Raw genomic sequence first — 22,900 nt, forward strand, 5'->3', positions numbered from 1 at the left:
CATCTGGTCCTATCACTTCATGGCAAATAGATGGGGAAACAATGGAAACAGTGATAGACTTTATTTTCTTGGGCTCCGAAATCACTGCAGATGGTAACTGCAGTCATGAAATTAAAAGATGCTTACTCCTCAGAAGAAAATCTATGACAAACCTAGACAGTGTATTAAAAAGCAGAGACATCACTTTGCCAACACATGTCCATCTTGTCAAAGCTATGGTTTTCCATTAGTCATGCACGGATGTGAGTTGGACCATGAAGGCTGAGTGCCAAAGAATTGATGCTGTTGAACTGTGGTGTTGGAGAAGACTCTTGAGAGTCCTTTGGACTGCAAGGGGATCAAACCAGTCAGTCCTAAAGAAAATCAACCCTGAATATTCATTGGAAGGACTGATGCTGAAGCTGAAGCTCCAATACTTGGCTCTTGATACAAAGAGCAGACTTATTAGAAAAGACCCTGATGCTGGGAAAGATTGAGGGCAGGAGGAGAAGGGGATGACAGAGAATGAGATGATCGACTCAATGAACACAAGTTTGAGTGAACTCTGGGAGATGGTGAAGGACAGGAAAGCCTGTTGTACTGCAGTCCATGGGGTTGCAAAGAGTCGGATACAACTGAGCGACTGAACAACAACACTTTGAAATTTATTGAGACTTGTTTTGTGACTTACCATGTAGTATATCTCCTGGAGAATGTTCTCTGTGCACTTGAGAAGAATGTGTATTCTACTGTTAACTGGACAGAGTTTTCTTTATGTGTCTGGTGGGTCTAGTTGGTTTATAGCATTGTTCAAGTCTTCTATTTCTATCTTCTGTATATAGTTGTTGTTCTATTCATTATTGAAAGTTGAATATTGAAGTCTCCAGATATTTTTTTCCCTTCAGATCTGTCCATTTTTGCTTCATATAATTTGGGGCTGTGTTGTTAGGTGAATATAGACTTGTAACTATTGTATCTTCTTGATGGAGTGAGTATCATGAAAACATGCCTTTCTTTGTTCTAGTAACAAGTTTGTCTTAGGTGTATTTTGTCTTAGTGTAGTCACTCCAGCTCTCTTTTTGGTTACTGTTAACATGATGTGTTGTCTTCCTTTTTATTTGGGGATGTCTGTGTGTTGGGACATGCTTTCCACACATAGGCAATTGACACCTCTGCCTTAGCATTCATTAACTGCTTGTGCAAAGCCTCAAGGTCAGCCTGAGGTAAGCGCATAAGCCTTCTCATATATTTTCTGAGCATGTGCATAGCCCCACATATGCATGGATTTCTAGTTTCCCACCAATATGTTGGAGTTTTTCAAAGCCCTTATTTATATCTCATTCCCTTATTTTCCTTTTAAGTGTTTTGATTAGCCTATTGTTTGCCCCAGGTGTTATTTACCACCTCAGGCAGCTGCAAGATTAATCAATTGTCTCTAATTGTCTTTGACAAAGTTTTGTCACTGGACAAGTTCAGAGTCAGGTTAAATAAAGACAGCTTTGCAAGTGGGCTCTTCCAGGTTTTCTGAGAATGAGACTTCATAGGAGCTCCAAATCCATTTTGTTCCTTCTGGTGGCTGCTTGGCTGTTAATTTTCACCATGATAACATGCTGTTGGTTTTCAAGGCCAGTGCAGAGCTGGAGAAGAGGGAATAGGAATGGTACATATTAAAATGACACAAAGCTTGCTTTCCTTAATAAAACTTGATCATTTTCTTGCATAAACACTCTCTTGATTATTTCAAATCTTTGATTAATTTCCAGAATTCTGAAAAAGTTCATTCTAACATTTTGTCAGTTTTCTTACTGCTTTTCGGGTGCAAGGAATTTTTAGAAATCCTTACACCACTATTTTTGCTCATGTGAAATAGAAAAAGTATTGAACCTGAAATCAAGGTCCTGTTTTTCAACTGTTATCTTTTGGTTTGGGGCTTACCAGTCGATCAAAGAGTCTAAACTTGTATTTCTTTGTCTTCAAAATGCAGATGTTATTATCTACTTCTCAGAATTATTATAGAGATTAAGTGAAATAATACATTTAATAATGTGCTGAATAAAACTAATCTGTGAATCACTATCAGATGGAAGGACACTTAAGGCACTTAAAAGACAAAAATGAATAGAAAGACCATATAATATTGAGGTTTTGATTATGAAAGCAGAGCCACTTTGAGTATTTTGGGGAATAAGAGGTGTGCTAAAAGAATTAGGTTCTTCCCACATGATTGTGGGAAGGGAAGTGAAGGTGTAAAAGAGGGAGTAAGAGGATCAGGGAAAGACTCACCATCTACTTGAAGCATTGGCACAAGTAAGTCAGAACTTACAGGGAAATCTGAGAAGCCAGGAATGGCCAGCCATTGAAATGGGAGTATGCATCAGGAACTTGTGGAGAGATCTGTGGAAAGCTGTTGGATCTGTATAGCAATGCTCTGTGGTCCCCAGTAAAGTGTCTAATGGTGTGCCCAGGGGTTACTCTTGATTGGCATGGCCAGCAAGTGGAGAGACAAGAAGGACACATAGTCAAGCTGGGATCTGCAGGACATCTCTGCATCTTGTTTGATGTCATATTTAACCATGACAAGGGCCTTCCCTGGTGGCTCAGATGGTTAAGAATCTCCCTGCAGTGCCGGAGACCTGGCTTCGATCCCTGGCATGGGAAGATCCCCTGGAGAAGGAAATGGCAACTCACTCCAGTATTCTTGCCTGGAGAATTCTATGGACAGAGGAGCCCGGTAGGCTACAGTCCTTGGGGTCTCAAAGAGTCGGACACGACTGAGCGACTGACATGCACTTATCCATGACAGCCTTCCAAGAGTAAAGGATGTTTGTTGCTTTACTTCTGCCATTCAAATCCTTAGCAAGTTTCCCTTCTCACCGACTCTAACATGAAATCAGAAGGAAAAGAGATTTTAGGAAACATACTTCCCAGATTAAGCAAGTACATAGCATAATCCTGTACATATGATTGTGCAATGGTTTAACCCTTTTACTTGAAAGTTTACGTATTTGGAAAGTGCCAAATTCTAATAGGTCCAGAGTATTGCATTGTATTGTATTTATTTATCTTCTTTTGACTACACTGTTCAGCATGTGGGATCTTAGTTCCCCAACAAGGGATCAAACTTATTGGACTGCCAGAGAATTCCCATGCCCAGAGTATTTTAGAGATTATGTTACATAGGTAATGAAGAATTTCTGATTTGAGGGAAAACTATAGCTTCTTCAAAAGAGGTTCAGATAGTGAAGCATTCTGAGAGGATGTAAGAACAAAAATAACTAGAAATAATAAAAATAAAATACAAACATTTATTTTACATACGTTATTTTAATAGATGAGTTCCTTCTAGGGAATGTATCAAATAAATTTTTACAAACTGAAAATTTTCTTAATAACAAGTTACAGTGTTAAGAGTGTGTAATTTCCAGTTTTTGGTTGACATCGGCATGTAATTTTTTTAGTTTCTTGTGTTTTATTAGCATGATGTCATCAAGACTGTTAAGGTCTAATGGGATGGTGAAACAGTCAAGGTCCATGCAGACTAAATTACACTATAAGTCCATGTAATTCTGAGGAGAGATAGGGAAAGTCCATTTCTTTCTGTGCTACTTCAAGCCCACCGCATTTGATGTTGTCTGGTTTTGGGGTAGAGAAAAGCATATTTGCTGTTATCAGTCCCTGCTTGGCATGTGTCAGGGACTGTGATGATTTGCTCCAGTAAAATGGAACAGTAGCTATAATTAGGACACCATTACATTTTGTTTATAATAATCTATGACATTTCCCAGGACCTGTCTGTGTTCTCAATTTAAATGGGCAGATTAAATTGCTCACACGTGCAAACACACACACTTTGCAGTTTTTGGTAGTGGCACACATTTCTGTAATTTACATAGATATATATATATGTTTGAAATTTCTCTTTTAATGAGAAAAACAGCTTCAAAGGCTTTCACTTGGCCCTTTATTCCAAAGTAGCCCTCACCGTGGGCTCTGCTTCTTGCTGGATATGTAATTTCACCTCTGTATTCAACTAGTAACTACTGGGTGGGTTCAGAACTTCCTAGGCCTACAGTGGGATGGACTAACTCCCATAAACCTCCTAAGTCAACATGGTGATAATCTGAGTCCTCAGGACTTAGTGTAACTAAGAGCCAATCAACCCTGAAAAGAGGAGGTATTTCTTTTTCCTCAGGATACAATTACCTGGTCAATGATTATAATTACCTTTTGGGGAAGACTAGGGATGAAGAATTATGGTATATAGTTATTACATTATCACAGGGTCCTTTCTCACTAGTATTGGGTTGCTTACTTATTATTTATTTGTATGTTTATAAAAGACTCTGAGTCTGTGAAGTGACTCAGGGATAGGAATTGGGTGAAGGTCAGTGTTTTAGAGGTTATTCAGGTCAGACACCTGGTTTCCAAACCTAGATTTTTTTTTTTTTTTAAAGTCTTATAAAGATCAAGTTTGTCCTTAGTTGGCTCTTTATCTAGTTTGGTTTAAAACCTTCATGATCAGTTGGTCATCACCTTTGCTCCATGCAAGTCTAACCATTCTACCTACCATTCTGGCTATGCCTGTTACAAAGAAAAATGGTCATCTTTCATCTAGAGGTTCAGTGCTATGAGTAAGTCTCTACTACCTTGGCTTTTAATCATTCCCATTGAAATCAGGAAGCTCATTTCAACAGAAGGACCTCTCAGCTTTACCTCTCAGCTTACACTGGACATCTGCTATAGCACTTTTCAAAATGCTGGTACTCTCATGTACAATGTATTTCTCCAAGTCAGAGTGAAAGAAATAACCCCTTGACCTTCATGGGGACACACAGGTAGGGTGGGTGAACAAGTCACAAATGATAAATTAACAATAGCCTTTTTCTTCTGAGTTGTTTGATTCTTTCTTCATATTACACCAAGGCATTTTTGGCATCTCAGCTTTAGTTTTGGCTGTGTTTGTGTCTAGATGTTAGTCAAGCAGTTGAGCAAATAGTTTGGAACCATCCCCAGCTACTCAAGCACTGTCAACCAAAGTCTTCTGATGAGTGTCTAAATTCAGCTGATTTAAAATTCCGATCCTCTTTGTCTATGGTCTAGCCCCCTTAGAATCTTTTTCCCATGGTCTCCAGATTTTCGTTCTAGAAAGTAACAAAATCTTGCAGTTCTTTTTGTGTATATGTCTGTAAGTTTGGCGACAGTGTGGGGTGGGGGGGCGGTGCTAGATATTAGGAGAATTGGCACGCTCTTGCAAGGTAACTCCCTGAGGTATAGTTGTTACATTGTTCTTAAGCAGGTAAGACAGGTGGCACCTGTCTTATCACACAGAGGAGGATTGCATCTGCTGGTGTAGGAAACTCCATAGAGTTTGGAGGTTTTCTCTTATCTGAGTCATCCCAAATGTCCCCACTTAAATTCTTGGTCTGGCTCTTTTGTAATCAGTGGCCCCTTCTCCTGGCCTTGATGAAGTAACTGATATTAGAGTAACCCTCTTGCTTTAAACAACTTAAAATTATCATTGGTATGTAACAAACCACATCAAAATACAGTGGCTTAAAACAATAGCAGTCTTTTATCTCATTGTTTCTATGGAATAGAAATTTAGGAAGACAGCTTGTGACATGAGAAAGGTGAGATGATACAATATTAAATCTAAATGAACTTAGATAAATTAAAGATGCACATGAGTAGCCCTAGAGCAATCATGAAAATTAAGCCAACAGGCAATAGAGGAAACAAAATGAATGGCTAAAGATTGAGGGCAGGACAGAAGTGGGTGACAGAAGACGAGATGGTGGATGGCATTATCGACTCAATGAAAATGAGTTTGAGCACACTCTGGGAGATAACAAAGGACAGGGAAACCTGGTGTGCTGCAGTCCATGGGGTTGCAGAGAGTCGGACACAGCTGAGCGACTGAACAACAAAGCGGATTTGATTAACCCCATCAAATGCCCTAACTTTTACATAGAACTCATGAAACTGAATTCATTCTATATCATAATTCAACAATCCTACAAGAGCAGCCCTTCCATCTGACTTTTGGCTATACCAGCTTGGCAGCTATTGGGAGAAGAAATTCTTTTAGGAAATTAATTGCCTGGTTCTCTGATCTTGAGGATTTAAAACACTGAGTGTCATTTTCTTTTTTGTGCTATCCAGCACACTTAGAAACAGTCTTGTGCCCCCTCACAGGGTCCTGTCACTAAAACCGCAAAAGCCTTGATTAGATAGGTTCTTCACTCTAAATTATTGCGGATATAATTTAAGCAGTCTCTTCATCACTGGATGTCATGGACTACTGATGTTAAACCCTATCATAATCACTGGATCCCCATTGTTTTCAAATCTAACCAGATCAGATCACCAGGCACAAAGTTTCACTTCTTTCAGGAGTGTATTGACTGTAATCACTTCTGTACCCAGTTACTGTAATGGTCATTATTTAATTGCAGACCACAGAATCCACTCTTAACAGTTTAGAGCAGAAGTGAGAGAGTGTGGGTATAAAATTTCAGTGCCATGCTGCCAAAAGAAATGCCTTCAACTACACTGTAAGGTAGTAAAAATCCTGTTGGTACAGTCTGTTATGCACAATTTGGCTGAATACATATACATATATACATAGAGAGAATATAAAATACATTGAAAAATCAATTTATTGAATATAGAATTAGTTAGATACATTAATAGCTATTGTATTATCTATGAATAAAGGAATTACATGAATTATATTTGGAAAACTTCATTTTTATTTTGACTGTTTAGGACTTAGAACTGTTTTCCCATAGAATCTGTTTTATGAATTCTAGTTTCATTTTCAGACTAGGCCTAAAAGACCTGCATAACCCGTGCTGTATCAAAAATGCAAAAGAGACGGCATCCAAAGACACCTTGAGAAACACGGCCGTCTTTAAAAACTCTCACAAAAAGTAGACTGCCCAAGAATTACAGATATGTTGAAAATAAAATACACAGACTTTAAGACTGCCAGCCACTCAAGGTAGGCAGGGTCTGATCTACCCTTTTAGTTACCAGAGGCTGGCTTCCTGGATAGCTTTACCCTCTAGCTACTCCCATGGCTTTCTTGGCATGTTTGGTGACCCCACTGCTGTTTATGTGAAGCTATTTGTATTAGGATGGAAAGTAGAGCTAACACCATGCTTCTTGCTGTCTGTTGAAATTAATCAGAATTGGACATGGGTGGGGGAATTGGGTAAGATGTTGTAACAAGTCCTGAGTTAGCTTGTGACAAGGTGAATCCGAATTGTGGACACGTGAGACTAATGCCCAAGCTGTGTATTGAGGATGGTCTGTAATTTCTAAAGTGAATGGACTGTTTGGAAGCAGATAGGTCTTGTGTTGGCAGATTTTTATCTGTGAGGCAAAGTGTAGTTTGATTAAGAGGCAGGTGTTTAACAATGCCTATTAAATTGTACACTCTTCCTTCTTTTGTAAATTTTTCAGCAATCCCAGGCTCCCTGAGCAAAGCATTCTAAAAAAAAAGGGAAAACATACTATTCACTCCTGTTGGGTGGAGGTGATTTAAAGGTTCTGCTTTAACAAATGGTCACAGTGGTGACAGCTGGAACAAGGGAGCAGGAAAAACGGGGAGCTGAATGATGTCCCCCAGTATCATGAAGTCATCTCTCCTTGATGCCTTTCCTGGAGGATTCACATGCCAGCAAAGCATGTTCATCTCTTCTTTTTTTTTTTTTTAAGAATTTATTTATCTATTTTTATTTATGGCGGTGCTGGGTCTTCGTTGCTGTGGGAGGGCTTTCTCTAGTGATGGCAGTCAGGCTTCTCATTGTGGTGGCTTCTCTGTTGTGGAGCACAGGTTTCGAGGCTTCAGTAGTCGTGGCACACAGGCTTCATTGCTTCGGGAAATGTGGGATCTTCCCAGACCAGGGATCGAACCCATGTCGGGGAAGCCCCACCTTATACTTCTTGTTCCTCTGTTACTTTGTAGCATATTTATCTTCTGTTGTTTCTTTTTTTTTCAGTCTGTGTCCTAGATGCATGAAATAAGCAGATCATTTCAAACTTTGAAAATAAAATTTTGGGTCATATGACACAAAAGACTGTATAATGTGCTGAAAAATAGGCATTGGTCACTGTTCAGCAATTTATTTATTTTTGTTGTTATCTCTAGGCAGAAGAAATCCTGAGGCAAGAGCTGGAGAAAAAGGAAACGCCAAGTCTATACTGCTTGCTCGGAGATGTCCTTCGAGACCACTCTTACTATGACCAGGCCTGGGAGTTGTCTCGACACCGCAGTGCTCGAGCCCAGCGCTCCAAAGGCCTCCTCCACCTGCGAAGCAGGGAGTTCAAAGAATGCGTGGAGTGCTTCGAACGCTCTCTGAAGATTAATCCCATGCAGGTTGGACAGTTCATAAATCCTCGTCTGCTCTCATCATTTCTACTTTTCTTTAATTTTTATTCTTGCTGAATGAATACCCATTTTCTGTCGTAAAGACTGGTGAGCTCAGCTGTGGGCTAAGAACCTAGACTCTAATACAGGTTTTGCTTGTCACCAAAAGTGGACAGATTAGTTTTCTCTTTCTCGCTTTCTTTTGTGTTTCTGTTACTTTTCGGTTTCATTTTGTTATTTTTCTGTGTTAAGAGTCCTTCACACAAATACAACAATTAAAGTTGGGGTCCATTCTGAGTAGATATTCTAGGAAGGCAGGGAATGATTGTTAGAGTTACGGACAGTATAGGACTCATCAAGTAATTGCCAATGTCAGTAATGAAAAAAAACTTTGATATAAATAAAGTAACATATAGAATGGTTAGTTGATCATTTTAGGAAAGAAATGTCTATGTTTGTATTACAAATACAGAAATATTTTAAACTGTTTAACATTTTTCAAGGTTTTAAAAAGTAATACAAAAGGAATCTGGATATTTAAAATAATTAAGTGACAAGATAAATCCATAGGAAAGGACCTGATTTTGAGGGGAAAGAGATCAACTTATTTTGTATTTAATGATACTCAATTAGTAAAATGATTTTAGTCCCAGAAACAGTGTTTTTTCTTTTAACCAGACTTTCTTTATGACTCCCTTCCCAATCACCAAAGTCACATATAAACCATGCTCCTGATAAACATGCACACTGACTTGATTTAATTTTAGTAATAATAGTAACTTAGAGTCAGCCACCTTTGCTGACGAAGGTCCATATAGTCAAAGCTATGGTTTTTCCAATAGTTATGTATGGATGTGAGAATTGGATGATAAAGAAGGCTGAGCACTGAAGAACTGATGCTTTTGAATTGTTCTGAAAAAGACTCTTGAGAGTCCCTTGGACTGCAAAGAGATCAAGCCAGCCAATCCTAAAGCAAATCAACCCTGAATATTCATTGGAAAGACAGATGCTAAAGCTGAAGCTCCAGTACTTTGGCCACCTGATGCAAAGGGCTGACTCATTGGAAAAGACCCTGATGCTGGGAAAGATTGAAGACAGGAGGAGAAGGGGACAACAGAGTATGAGATGGTTGGATGGCATCACCGAATCAATGGACATGAGTTGTGCAAAGTCTGAGAGATAGTGAAGGACAGGGAAGCCTGGTGTGCTGCAGTCCATGGGATCGAAAAGGGTTAGACATGACTCGGTGACTGAACAGCAGTAGTCAGCTGCTCATGTTTACTGAGCAATTACAATGAGCCAGTGCCTCATTGGGTATTTTGCCAGTATTTGGACCCAGTCTGACTCCAGAATGAATGTACGCTCTTTTTTTTTAAGTGGTAAAAAGCCTGTAGCATAAAATTTACCATCTTAACCATTTCTAAGTGTACAGTTCAGTAGCGTGAAGTACATTCACTTGTTGTGTAGCTATTGCAACTGTACCCATCTCTACAACTTTTTTCATCCTGCAGAACTGAAACTCTGTACCCAGTAAACAAAAGCTCCCAGTTCTCCCATAACTCCAGCCCCTGAGAACCACTCTGCTTTCTGTCTCTCTGAATTTGGCCCTTCTGAGAACCTCGTATGAGTGGAGTCATACGGTATTTGTCCTGTTGTGACTAGCAGATTTCACTTAGTGTCATATCCTCATGGTACATCCATGTTGTATCATGTGCCAGACTTTTCTTTCTTTGAAGGCTGAATAACACTCCATTGTATGTCCGCACCAGTTTTTATCCATTCGTTTGTTGATGGCCGCTGGGTGTTCCTCCCTCCTGACCGTTGGGAATAGTGCTGTGATGAATGAGGTTGTGCAGAAACGGTGGCTTTTGAAGTGGGCAGACCCGAGGCATATCTTTTGGCAGGAACCATCCAACAGATGAGCACACTGGTTTTTTTTTTTTTTTTTGCTGTACCGTGAAGCTTGCAGGATCTTAGTCCTCTGACCAGGTATTGAACCCCAAGCCATGGCAGTGAAAGTGCGGAGTCCTGATCCCTGGACAACCAGAGAATTGCCTCAGGGCATATCTTTTTCATTGAAAAAAAAGTCAGGAAACATTTTTTTATGACAGGTTGCACTAATTGCTTACTTCCTTCACTCTAGATAGTGAATACAATGCGACTCTTCCTAGTTTGTGAGCTGGTGAGAGCCTGGAGAAGAGAGGAAGACAGGTATAGGGCACCAGCAGTGAGTGGCAGTTGCATTTCTCAGCAGGGACGCTTAACATGGAGTTGGTTTTTGTTGCCAGCTTGCTCTAACTTGGAGGTTCTCAACTGGGGACAATTTTGACCCCGGGTCCTTTGGCAGTGGGAGGTGAAGGGGTGCACTGCTGACATCTAGTGGGCAGGGACCAGGGATGCTGTTAAACATCCCATAATGCTTAGCACAGCCCCCTACAATAAAGAAGTATTCAGGCTAACATGCCAGTGGGGCTGCCAAGGCTGAAAAACCCTGCACGAACTTGATTATCACTGGACTCTTTTATTTTGGTACAAACTAGAACTCATTATTGTGTTATTAAAATTTTACTTTTATGGAAAACTGTATCATATCTTTGCTTATCTGCTTAAAGTTTACTCAGCCACAGCTGCCATAAGAGGTGGGGAGAATAAATTCCCTCAGTTAGTCTCCGTCATCTGAGTTAATCAGTGCCGCCTACCTCACACACATGAATTATTTTCTGAGCACGTAGCCTCTGCTTAACATCCACCCTTAACATTGTCCTCCTGCCTCACTGGCTGTGCCTTCTCTTTTTTTTGTTGTTGTTTGCTGGTTCATGGCAGCCCACTCCAGTGTTCTTGCCTGGAGAATCCCAGGGATGGGGGAGCCTGGTGGGCTGCCGTCTGTGGGGTCGCACAGAGTCGGACACGACTGAAATGACTTAGCAGCAGCAGCAGCAGCTGGTTCCTAGGTCTTAGTCCTTGAGCTTTATTTCTGTCTACACTTCCTCCCTTGATCTCATCTAGTCCCATAGCTTTAAATACACTGTCTATGCAGATAACTCCCAGAAGTTGATTTTCAGTCCTGTCCTCTCCCTGGAATTCTAGATTGCTGTATCTTACAGCTTCCTCAGTCGCCCTTTTTGTTCCTCTGACTTAACATTTCTAATATAAAATATCATCCTAGCTTTTTCTCTCAAGACCACTGCCATCCCTATAAATGACATCCCATTACAAATAGCTGTGAAAAGAAGAGAAGCGAAAAGCAAAGGAGAAAAGGAAAGATATACCCATTTGAATGCAGAGTTCCAAAGAATAGCAAGGAGAGATAAGAAAACCTTCCTCAGCGATCAATGCAAAGAAATAGAGGAAAACAATAGAATAGGAAAGACTAGAGATCTCTTCAAGAAAATTAGAGATACCAAGGGAACATTTCATGCAAAGATGGGCTCAATAAAGGACAGAAATGGTATGGACCTAACAGAAGCAGAAGATATTCAGAAGAGGTAGCAAGAATACACAGAAGAACAACACAAAAAAGATCTTCACAACCCAGATAATCATGATGGTGTGATCACTCACCTAGAGCCAGACATCCTGGAATGTGAAGTCAAGTGGGCCTTAGGAAGCATCAGTATGAACAAAGCTAGTGGAGGTGATGAAATTCCAGTGGAGCTATTTCAGATCCTGAAAGATGATGCTGTGAAAGTGCTGCACTCAATATGCCAGCAAATTGGGAAAACGCAGCAGTGGCCACAGGACTGGAAAAGGTCAGTTTTCATTCCAGTCCCAAAGAAAGGCAATGCCAAAGAATGCTCAAACTACCGCACAATTGCACTCATCTCACATGCTAGTAAAGTAATGCTCAAAATTCTCCAAGCCAGGCTTCAGCAGTACGTGAACCGTGAACTTCCAGATGTTCAAGCTGGTTTTAGAAAAGGCAGAAAAACCAGAGATCAAATTGCCAACATCCGCTGGATCATGGAAAAAGCAAGAGAGTTCCAGAAAAACATCTATTTCTGCTTTATTGACTATGCCAAAGCCTTTGACTGTGTGGATCACAATCAACTGTGGAAAATTCTGAAAGAGATGGGAATACCAGACCACCTGACCTGCCTCTTGAGAAATCTGTATGCAGGTCAGGAAGCAACAGTTAGAACTGGACATGGAATAACAGACTGGTTCCAAATAGGAAAGGAGTACGTCAAGGCTGTATATTGTCACCCTGCTTATTTAACCTCTATGCAGAGTACATCATGAGAAACGCTGGACTGGAAGAAGCACAAGTTGGAATCAAGATTGCCAGGAGAAATATCAATAACTTCAGATATGCAGGTGACACCGCCCTTATGTCAGAAAGTGAAGAGGAACTAAAAAGCCTCTTGATGAATATGAAAGAAAAGAGTGAAAAAGTTGGCTTAAAACTCAACATTCAGAAAATGAAGACCATGGCATCCAGTCCCATCACTTCATGGCAAATAGATGGGGAAACAGTGGAAACAGTGGCTGACTTTATTTTTTTGGGCTCCAAAATCACTGCAGATGGTGACTGCAGCCATGAAATTAAAAGATGCTTACTCCTTGGAAGGAAAGTTATGACCAACCTAGATAGCATATTAAAAGGCACAGACATTATTTTGTTAACAAAATTCCATCTAGTCAAGGTTATGGTTTTTCCAGTGATCATGTATAGATGTGAGAGTTGGACTATAAAGAAAGTGGAGCGCAGAATTGATGCTTTTGAACTGTGGTGTTGGAGAAGACTCTTGAGAGTCCCTTGGACTGCAAGGAGATCCAGCCAGTCCATCCTAAAGGAGATCAGTCCTGGGTGTTCATTGGAAGGACTGATGTTGAAGCTGAAACTCCAATATTTTGGCCAACTGATGCGAAGAGCTGAGTCATTTGAAAAGACCCTGATGTTGGGAAAGATTGGAGGCAGGAGGAGAAGGGGACAACAGAGGCTGAGATGGTTAGATTGGCATCACCGACTCAATGGACATGAATTTGGGTAAAGTCCGGGAGTTGGTAATGGACAGGGAGGCCTGGCATTTGCCATTCATGGGGCCTCAAAGAGTCGGACATGACTGAGCAACTGAACTGAGCTGATTTGGTCTTGGAGTCATCATTGATTTTTCTTTCCCTCATACTCTGATCTGATCCATCAGTAAATCCTCAAATATATCCAGGATCAGACAACAACTTGCTTTCTGCCACCATTGTGGTCAAATCCCCATTGTCTCTCACCTAGTTAATATGCTACTTCCTTACTGGCCTTCTTGCCTCTGTCTTAGTTGCTCAGTAATGTCCAACTCTTTGTGACCCCATGGACTGTATAACTTGCCAGGCTCCTCTGTCCATGGAATTTTCCAGGCAGAAATACTGGAGTGGGTAGCCATTTCCTTCTCTAGGGGCTCTTCCCCGCCCAGGGCTTGAACCTGTCTCTCCCGCATTGCAGGCAGATTGTTTACTGTCTGAGCCACCAGGGAAGCCCTCTGTCTTATTACCATCTGCCTGTATTCAGTGAACATCTGAGTTGATCCTTTCAAATTTGAGTTCGACATGTCATTCCTGTGCTCCATCGCCTGTGGTAACAGCCAAAGTCCCTGACTGGCTCTCGAGGCTTTTCCAAGCCAAGCTCCTGTTGCATCTTTACCGTCCTCCTCCCATTCCCACTTCACTCACCCAACATTGGCCTCTTTGTTCTTCCCTGAACATTCCAGGCACATTTCTGCCTCTGCGGTTTAGTACTTGTTCCTCTGCCTGGAATGTTCTCCTTCCAGATAGACATCTGCATACCTTGCTCCATTACCTCATTCATAGCTGGGGTCCAGTGTCCCTTTCCCACAGAGGCCTTCCATGTTTATTCTACTTAAAATCTCACTGCCGCCTTCCACCCTTCCTTACGTTCCTTCTCCTTCCCTGCTTTATTTTTCCCCACAGCACTTAGCACCTTCTAATATTATATGTAGCTTACTTTTTAAAAAATTCTATTCTTCCTCCCTTGCAATATAAAATCCATGAAGGCAGAAATTTTTATGTTTGTTTCATTTATATGTTCCTAGTGCTTCTAATACTGCCTAGCACATACTGGGTCTTTACTAAATAATTATTGAATGAGTGAGTAAATAATGTCTCCGACCAGTTATTCAATCAAGTATACATTCACTGTCCACTGTACACATGGCGCTGAACCAGAGGAGGAGGCAGTAGCAGCAGATCACCAAGTGGTCTGATTTGTACCAAGACGGCTACAGTCTAGTGAAATGGACAAGGACAAAGCTAGCCAACAATACGAGGAATCATAGAAAGGCCCAGAGTCATTTGTGAGGTGCAAGTTTTATAGAGTCTAAGGAGACCATTTCTGCCTTTGGTAGACAATGGAGGTTGGTGACTTTGACTTTGAAGGACACATAACATTTGAATAGGCCAAAGGAAAGGGCAGTGATAAGGGTCTTCCAGGCGATGAACAATATGAGCCCAGCCCCAGAAACAGAGAAGATGTGCGTGCTTACCTCTGTGTGTGTGGGTGTATGTCTGTGTGTGTGTGTTGGGGGAACAGAATATTTGTGAATAGGCTAGTTTTTTTGAGTGAAAGGAAATAGGGCAGTTCCAGTAGGAAAGCTAGACTGGAGCCAAATTACAGAAGGTCTTGAATGTGAGGCTAAACTCTTTGGATTTTATGTGGCAAATAGGGAGCCATTGAAGGTTTGATTTGTGTTTGGCTTACTTTCGAATGAAGGAATTTGGGTGTGTGGAGGTGATTTTGGAATATTGTTTTGGCCACACTGGCCACAGGAGATCCTGGATTAGGGCAGGCTCAGGAGACTGTAGTGATGGTCTAGAAGGACAGTTATCAGTTTGGGAGGGGCAGTCAGAAAGAAGGGATGACGTAAGGGAATTTGCAGAGGAGGACTTGACAGGGCTTGATGGTCTCATTGTATAATTTTAAGTTAATTATTTAGCAAGCAGCATCACAGTACAAATAGATATGATGTGAAGGTATCTTGCAGTTTGTCATGTGGATCCAATTCAGGCAGTCTGTAGGCCGTGCCAGACATGCAGGCGTTTGAAGCTGCAGTTGTACGTAACTAGTACAGGATGCAAGCTGAAGGGCCGCAGACACTACTTGTGACGCGAGTTTGAACTGTCTTTGCAGAAGGAGAGCTCTTACGTGCTGTTGTCTCCTCAAAGTCCCAGAATGAGGGAAAATAGGAAAATAGAATTAAAAAATTCTTTCCCACCTTTTCAGACATATCCAGGAAATAGGTTTAATAACAAAACTCAGGCAAAATGAGAGTGATAATTGAATGGCTTTTGTGTATTTTAATGGCTTCCTGAAATCAAATTAGTATAAAAATAGGAGTGTTTGGTTTTATATCAGCGATGGTCCGCGAAACTCAATGAATTTGTCTGTGGTGCATTTGTTTGAGAACCGGCAGGTGTGTGTTCCATTTGCACTTGAGCTTTTAAGATTGCTCACTGTCATTCACTTAAAGCCTATCTATTTCATTTTCCCAAATAACTTCTGAAACCTCTAAAATCCAGCCTTAGACTTCTGGGAATTGTGGGCTGTTAGAAGCTGAAGAAAGTGGGAGGAAGTGGTCCAGTGGTCACAAAACCTCCCAAGCAGGATTTTATAGACTCAGGACCAGAATTAAAGCAAACATCCTTAGGTCTCCTCTTAGGTAGTTACTGTTCTCATTGCTCCTTACCTTGAAGCAAAAAGTAAACATAAATTGCTCAGATATCAAGCTAGTCTGTGTAGCCCTGAAAAAGGAGAATGTCACTTCCTGTCACTTCTCCAACCCTCCCTCCCTCAACACTCATACTTTATTCCTTTCATCTTGTCAGTTTTCCCCACTCCCCTTTTAAAATTTTTAAACTTTCTTCCTCAATTAACTAGTTATCTTTGTAAGGTTATATGATATTACATACATACACACACACATATATGCACACAACGACACTTGTGTAGACAGAAGGACTGTGGCCATAGAGAGGAGGTGAGGGGTCTCTGTGATGGGACAGAAGTTAGCTTGGATGTTCACCGATTGATGCAAAGTCAGTAGACGTGCCAGGAGGGAACTGGCTTGACAATAAGAGATAAGTGTGAAGAAAGGTGAGGATTTGAGAGTTTACCCAGCGTCCATGGCTATCCCACTCTTCCTGTTTTCCTGATAGCCCATCCAGTTTGACCTGAATTTTTTAAATGTTTAAATGAAGTACTTGGAGGCGGGGCTTCCCTTGTGATCTTGTGGTTAAGACTCTGCATTTCCACTACAGGGGAGAGTGGGTTCTACCCTGATAGGGGAACCAAGATCCCACATGTTGCGCAGTGCTGCCCCTCCCCATAAAAATGTACAGAAAAAAAATCGATGAAGTGCTGTTCTTAACAGTTCCATTAAAGGAAACTGGAATGGCTTTTCATAGACATCCACTTTGTGCTTCCATCTGCTGCCATAGCCGCCTCTAGTATGGTGTTCAAGATATGCGGTAGCTGGAGCTCCCTCTTTACGATGTGCGAAAATCTGAAAGATGGCCGGTAGGTGCCTGTCTCTTTTTCCCCCAGCCCTTTCCAGATGCAGCTTAACTACTGTCACCCTTTCAAGGACGGTGTGCAGGAGGCTTGCTGATAACACCGACTATGCCTGCTGTGAGAGGCTGAGGCTAGCCGACTGCTTGGGTCTTGGGTGGAGATAGGAGAAATGTTGGAGGCGGTGTCTCTGTAAGCCCCTTGCTGTACATCAGGTGTTTGTGCCAACTTGCAGCCTGTGAGCTGCATGAGGTTGCCTGGCTACCAGTTGGCAGGATTAGTGGGAAATGTGGGGAATTGTAGACTGGATAGACGTATAGGGAGTGGAGGCAGAGCAGTCCTGTCAGGAATAAAAGCGCATGAAGGATAGTCTGAATTCTCTAGACACAAGGGTTTGGTCACTTACTGTATGGTCTAAATGTACCACTATTTCCATATTACATAGCTTGGTAACTTTTTATATAGTTTATAATAAACTCTTTTGGCAGCAATCATTTCCAAAAAGCAAACAAATTTTAAACATGTGTTTTTAGAGAATAATTAAGAACTTAATTTTTACTTGTCAAGAGAGGAAATGTGTAACTTGCACAAAATGTAGTTGATATAATTACATTCCACCTCAGGGGCCGTAATCATTTCACCAATCACATGAAAACCAAAAACTCACGTCTTCGGAGGAAACATTAGCATTTATGTCAAAAGTTAGTTTTTTCAGGAATTCCAGGACTCCACAGTTCCACCGCTGGGCCTCAGGCCTTGGTCAGAGAACTGAGATCTGGCAAGCGCCGTGGTGCAGGCAGTGGGGGGCGGGGGGGTAGTTTTTGTTGTCGTCATTTTAATAGGGAGCATGTCCAAAGATGACAACTTAATACACAGCTGTAGGAGGTGCATTTTCATGTTATTCTGTGAGACTAGACTTTTTTCCTAGTGCAAATGAAAATGAGCAACATTAGTTTAGAAAATTAGTTGATACCAGATATTCTCGTGTGTGTATGAAAAATAAGATCATAGCTGTTAATGTGCTAGCTCTTTTAGCAGAAGTAGTTCATTAACAGTTGACTTTGCCAGTTTTATATCAGTGACATCAGATGCTTCAAATAGAAAATTCATTAATTTGGTTCTCACTAGTCATCTTTTCACCTGATTAGTGGATTCAACATAAAATTTTTGGTAATGTGCCACATCAAAGGTGAAACATCTGACATTATTCTGAATGCTATTATAAACTCAGTTAAAATGTTAAATATCGAAGATAAAGGTACTTACAGGGTAATAATAAGGATACAAATTTTGGTGGATCATGGCAGGATGGTAAAAGTAATGTTCTTTCTGAATTAAGAAAACCAATGGAGCAGAAATATACTGGGAGAAGGTTGTAGTGGTGGGTATAATATGGTCAGACAAGCTTCTACCAATGGAAATAAAAACTGTTGTCATTTACACACACACACACACACACACACACACACACATTATTTGAACATATCCATGATGTCTGCACAGGGAGGTGTCTGTCACCTTCTCAACTTTAGTCAGACACTTAACAAATTGTGACCAGTTTTTAGTTACTGCACTTTTAAAATTTATTTAGCTAGCTGTGCTGGGTCTTAATTGTGGCACATGCGATCTTAGATCTTCCTTGCAGCATGCAGGATCTTCAGGTGTAGCATGCGAATTCTTACCTGCAGCATATGGGATCTCATTCCCTCATCAGGGATTGAACCCAGGCCCCCTGCATGGGGAATGCAGAGTCCAAGCCATTGGACCAACAGGGAAGAATCCTTTTGTGATTTTTAAATGTTCAGATAATCAACATTTAAAATTTTTTACTTTAATACATTTTTCAAGAAATAATTTCAGTTTTTTTAAATTAAATTTATTTTAATTAGATAATTTCAGTTTTGAGAATGTATTCTCTGATACAGTAAAACCAATTTGACGATCAATACTTTGTTGGTCAGTAAATAAGGTCTTTTTGAGATCGTATAATTTTAATGATTTTTTAGTGCCTTGTTTCACTTTCAGAAATGTTGCGGTTTGAATGTGGTCCCCTGACTAGCATTATTGAGATCCTGCTGTGAACCAGACGTGGATGTGGGAATGAATTAGACTGTGTCAGTCTATCAGCAGAGAGCAGAGTTTCCTCTGGGAGATGATATGGACAGAAGTAGTTTGTGGAGGACCTTAAGGATCCTTCTTCAGAATTAGCTAACCATATAGATGTCGAGGTCTGTTGTGGTTTTGAATAAAAGAGTGATATGACAAAAGTGATACTCTAGGAAGTTTAAATAAAGGATGAATGTCGTGGATAAGCAATCAGTAGCTTTAGCAATAAGGGTGGAAAGATAGGGCTTCCCAGGTAGTACAGTGGTAAAGAATCCACCTGCCAATGCAGGAGACTCAAGAGACATGGATTCAACCCCTGGGTCAGGAAGATCCCCTGGAGTGGAAAATGGCAACTCACTCCAGTATTCTCACCTGGAAATTTCCATGGACAGAGGAGTTTACTGTCCATGGGGTCACAAAGAGTCGGATCTGACTGAGCACACACACACACATGGAAAGACAGAACAGTTTGAAGCTGTTTATAAAGGAAAATTTTCTGGGATTTATTCCTTGGGTTGGTAGGAATGAAGGAGAGTTTGGAATCTGAGAACATGGCAGTTTTCTCAATTGTTTGATTAAGAAGGAAATGTTCCTGTTGATAGACACAAAGGATATAAGAGAAAGGGAAAATATCTTTGGTAGGGGATAATGATGTGATTTTGAGTGTCGAACGTGAAGAGATGTTGCTGTGTCTTGAGTAGAGATGGCCCACAGTCCACTGGGCATAAAAGCCTGAAGCCTAGGAGTGAGGTCGAGCTGGCTTTCGGTTGGGTTTTCTGTGGCAGTGAGGCAGATCCATGCAAGTGAATGAATTGTTTATAGAAACTGTGTTGGAAGAGAACCTCAGGCAAAATCTTGAACTTTGGACATCTCCAGGGGTTGGGGGAAGGGAGAGGAAATAGCATCAGTGAAATATGATTCAAGCAAAGTACACCAGAGTCTTGATCAGAGGGAGAGAAGGAACCTCAAAGAAGGAATTCATGGAAACTAAAGGAAAAACAAATGTCAGTGAGAAATGTAACTGGAGTGATAAAGTCTGAAGAAGGCTAAGAAGAGTTCATTGGATTTGGAGCTAACTATTGACCTTCAATACCAGCTTCAGGAGGTTAAAGAGAGGATGAGGAAACTGACATAACGTCTATAGACTGTTCTTTTAGGAGCATGTCAAGGAAGTGAGAGTCAAAATGTAGAGTGTTGTACCAAGGGGCAGCAGAATCCAGTAAAACTTTTCAGGATACTGAAGACTTTGATGGGGTTGAAGGGCTTCCCTGGTGGCTCAGACAGTAAAGAATCTCCCTGCAATGCAGCACACCTGGGTTCAGTCCCTGGGTCAGGAAGATGCCCTGGAGAAGGAAGTGGCTTCCCACTCCTGTGTTCTTGCCTGGAGAATTTCATGGACAGAGGAGCCTGGTGGGCTACAGTCATTGGGTCACAAAGAGTGGGACACAACTGAGCAACTAACACTTTTCACTTATGGAGTTGAATCCAGTGAATGAAGGAGAGATTGAATATTATCAAGAAAGAGGGGCTGACAACTAGGGAATGTCATTCTGGAGAAGAGTGGAATGAGAAGAGATGAAGGTGTTAGCTCTGGAAACAATAATGTTTCAAGTGAGATGAGAAAGAAGATGAGAGCATTAACATTATAATAGCAATTTCTACTTATTAAGTATCTTCTATACTTATACTTACACTATAGTGTAAGCTAGAATGTAAGTGGAAATGAACTCTTTCTAAATCATTGTAAGATGTGAACTTGGAGAAACAGTTGGGATTTAGACAGGAGGCAAACATTAGGAAAATTTGTTTCAGGAAAGGAGACTAGCAGATGCAAAAACCAAACATGTAGCAAAGGTTTCTTGGTAACTGTAGGTTTTGACTATTTATGTTTAGATTCAGTTATAATAGTAATACTAGCAGCTAACGCTGAGTATTTACTGGGTGCCAGGAACTGTTGTAAGCATTTTGCCTATATTGTTAGTCCTCAGCCCAGTCCCTGAGCTACTTAACTGTTTTTACCCTCATTTAACAAGTTAGGAAATAGAGGCCTAATTAGTTTACACCAAAACCCACAGTTTATGTGAGGAGTGGAGTTGGGATTTGAACCTGGGCTTTCTGGTGTTGCAGCACTTACTCTTAACTTCTTTGCTGTTTTGTCTCTAAAGGATGTTGTCTTATGTTAGGGGAATGGTGGATTTGGCTGAGGTCAAGTTAGAAGTTATGGAAAGCTTTGAATACAAGACAGTGCAGTTTGAATGTTTTTCTTCCTTTAATTCATAACTATCGGGGCTTTCATCAAGAGCACAGTGAAGTTGTAACTTTGGTGTATGGGACAGTCCAGCACACGAGAGCTGGTGAGTCTGTCTCTGTGAGACCAGGGAGTTTTCAAGGGACCACGGCAGCCCTTCCCAGCCCGTGCTGTGTGTAAGATCAGACCTTGATGATGCACTGATAGAATTGTTAATTATCCTGAGAGCTTGTGTTCTTCCATGATTTCTGGGGGTTAACTTTCTTTCATGTCAGTTTTTGAAAGAAGAAAATGTATTTGCAGTGGAGTTACAGAGTTTCCGTCTTGTACTTGTGTTATTGTGGTGGGGAGGTCCAAGGAGACTGGAGCTTACATTCCAGTGGAGAAGACATAATGAACATATGCAAATAATATGTAGAGGAAAAAAAAAAAGAAATTATTTCCTTTTTGTCCTTCCTTTCTCATATTGGTAAGCAATAAAAAATGAAACTCTTAAAAAAAAGAAATGAAACTCTTAAGGTCTAACTTGCCTAACTGCCAAGAAATATGAGCACTGAGATAACATCTGGGCCATAGCTGGAACCGAGGGGTAGAGGGAGGGGTTCCATTGCCGTAGACCTGACTCCAAATCCTACTAATCTCTAGGTGAACCACTTCATCTTTCTGAGCTTCAGTTTTCTGGTTTGTAAAGTGGGGGTGTAATTCCTATGTTAGTTTGATCTCGTTGGAAAATTAGAGCCAATATATATAACGTGTCTGGCATATTTCCTGGTCCATACTAAGTTCTCAGTGACGTTGTGTATCCTGACCATTGCAGCGTGCTAATAGTGTGGTAGAAAATCATCGTAACCCCATTTTCTGTAGCCTAAAAATAGAGAACTGTGTCTCACAGGAGAGTCTCATGCAGGTGATACGTAAACACCCATGTACTCACACTGTGAACTGGAAAGAGTAGGCGAATAGAAGACTCAGTGGTAACCCAGTCTAGGATGGGAGTAAGAGGGAGACACTAAGAATTAATACCCTTTCTGAAAGTGAAGTCGCTCAGTTGTGTCCGACTCTTTGCGACCCCATGGACTGTAGCCTACCAGGCTTCTCCGTCCATGGGATTCTCCAGGCAAGAATAGTGGAGTGGAGTGCCATTGCCTTTTCCCAGAGATCTTCCCGACCCAGGGATTGAGCCCGGATCTCCTGCTTTACCGTCTGAGCCACCAGGGAAGTCCAGTACCCTTTCTAGTGATGAAAAAAGTGCTGCTTCTGTAGTTTAAAAGAAGACACTGACATAGGGGAAACCTTTGAGAGAGAGAGAAGCTGACAAAGCTGGCGGTTTAAGATTTGTGTTTCCTTAGGGAGGAGAGGGAGAAGGCAATGGCACCCCACTCCAGTACTCTTGCCTGGAAAATCCCATGGACGGAGGAGCCTGGTGGGCTGCAGTCCATGGGGTCGCTAGGAGTCGGACACCACTGAGCGACTTCACTTTCACTTTTCACTTTCATGCATTGGAGAAGGAAATGGCAACCCACTCCAGTGTTCTTGCCTGGAGAATCCCAGGGGCCGGGGAGCCTGGTGGGCTGCCATCTCTGGGGTTGCACAGAGTCGGACATGACTGAAGCGACTTAGCAGCAGCGGCAGCAGCAGGGAGGAGAGCTTAGTATTTAATAGTAAATGAGAAATTTGGTTA

The 22,900-nt window shown here is 41.2% G+C and overlaps 1 protein-coding gene across 3 annotated transcripts in view; it reads left to right on the top strand.

Moving 5' to 3' along the window:
• Positions 1-22,900, top strand: part of TTC27 (tetratricopeptide repeat domain 27) — a 185,015-nt gene that overhangs the window by 116,019 nt on the left and 46,096 nt on the right. For all 3 annotated transcript variants that reach the window (XM_010809874.4, XM_005212535.5, NM_001075862.1), the window contains 1 exon segment: positions 8,135-8,362. In XM_010809874.4, coding sequence (XP_010808176.2) covers positions 8,135-8,362 — 228 coding nt within the window.

This window comes from Bos taurus, chromosome 11, assembly GCF_002263795.3.
Source record: "Bos taurus isolate L1 Dominette 01449 registration number 42190680 breed Hereford chromosome 11, ARS-UCD2.0, whole genome shotgun sequence".
NCBI classification, from domain to species: domain Eukaryota; kingdom Metazoa; phylum Chordata; class Mammalia; order Artiodactyla; family Bovidae; genus Bos; species Bos taurus.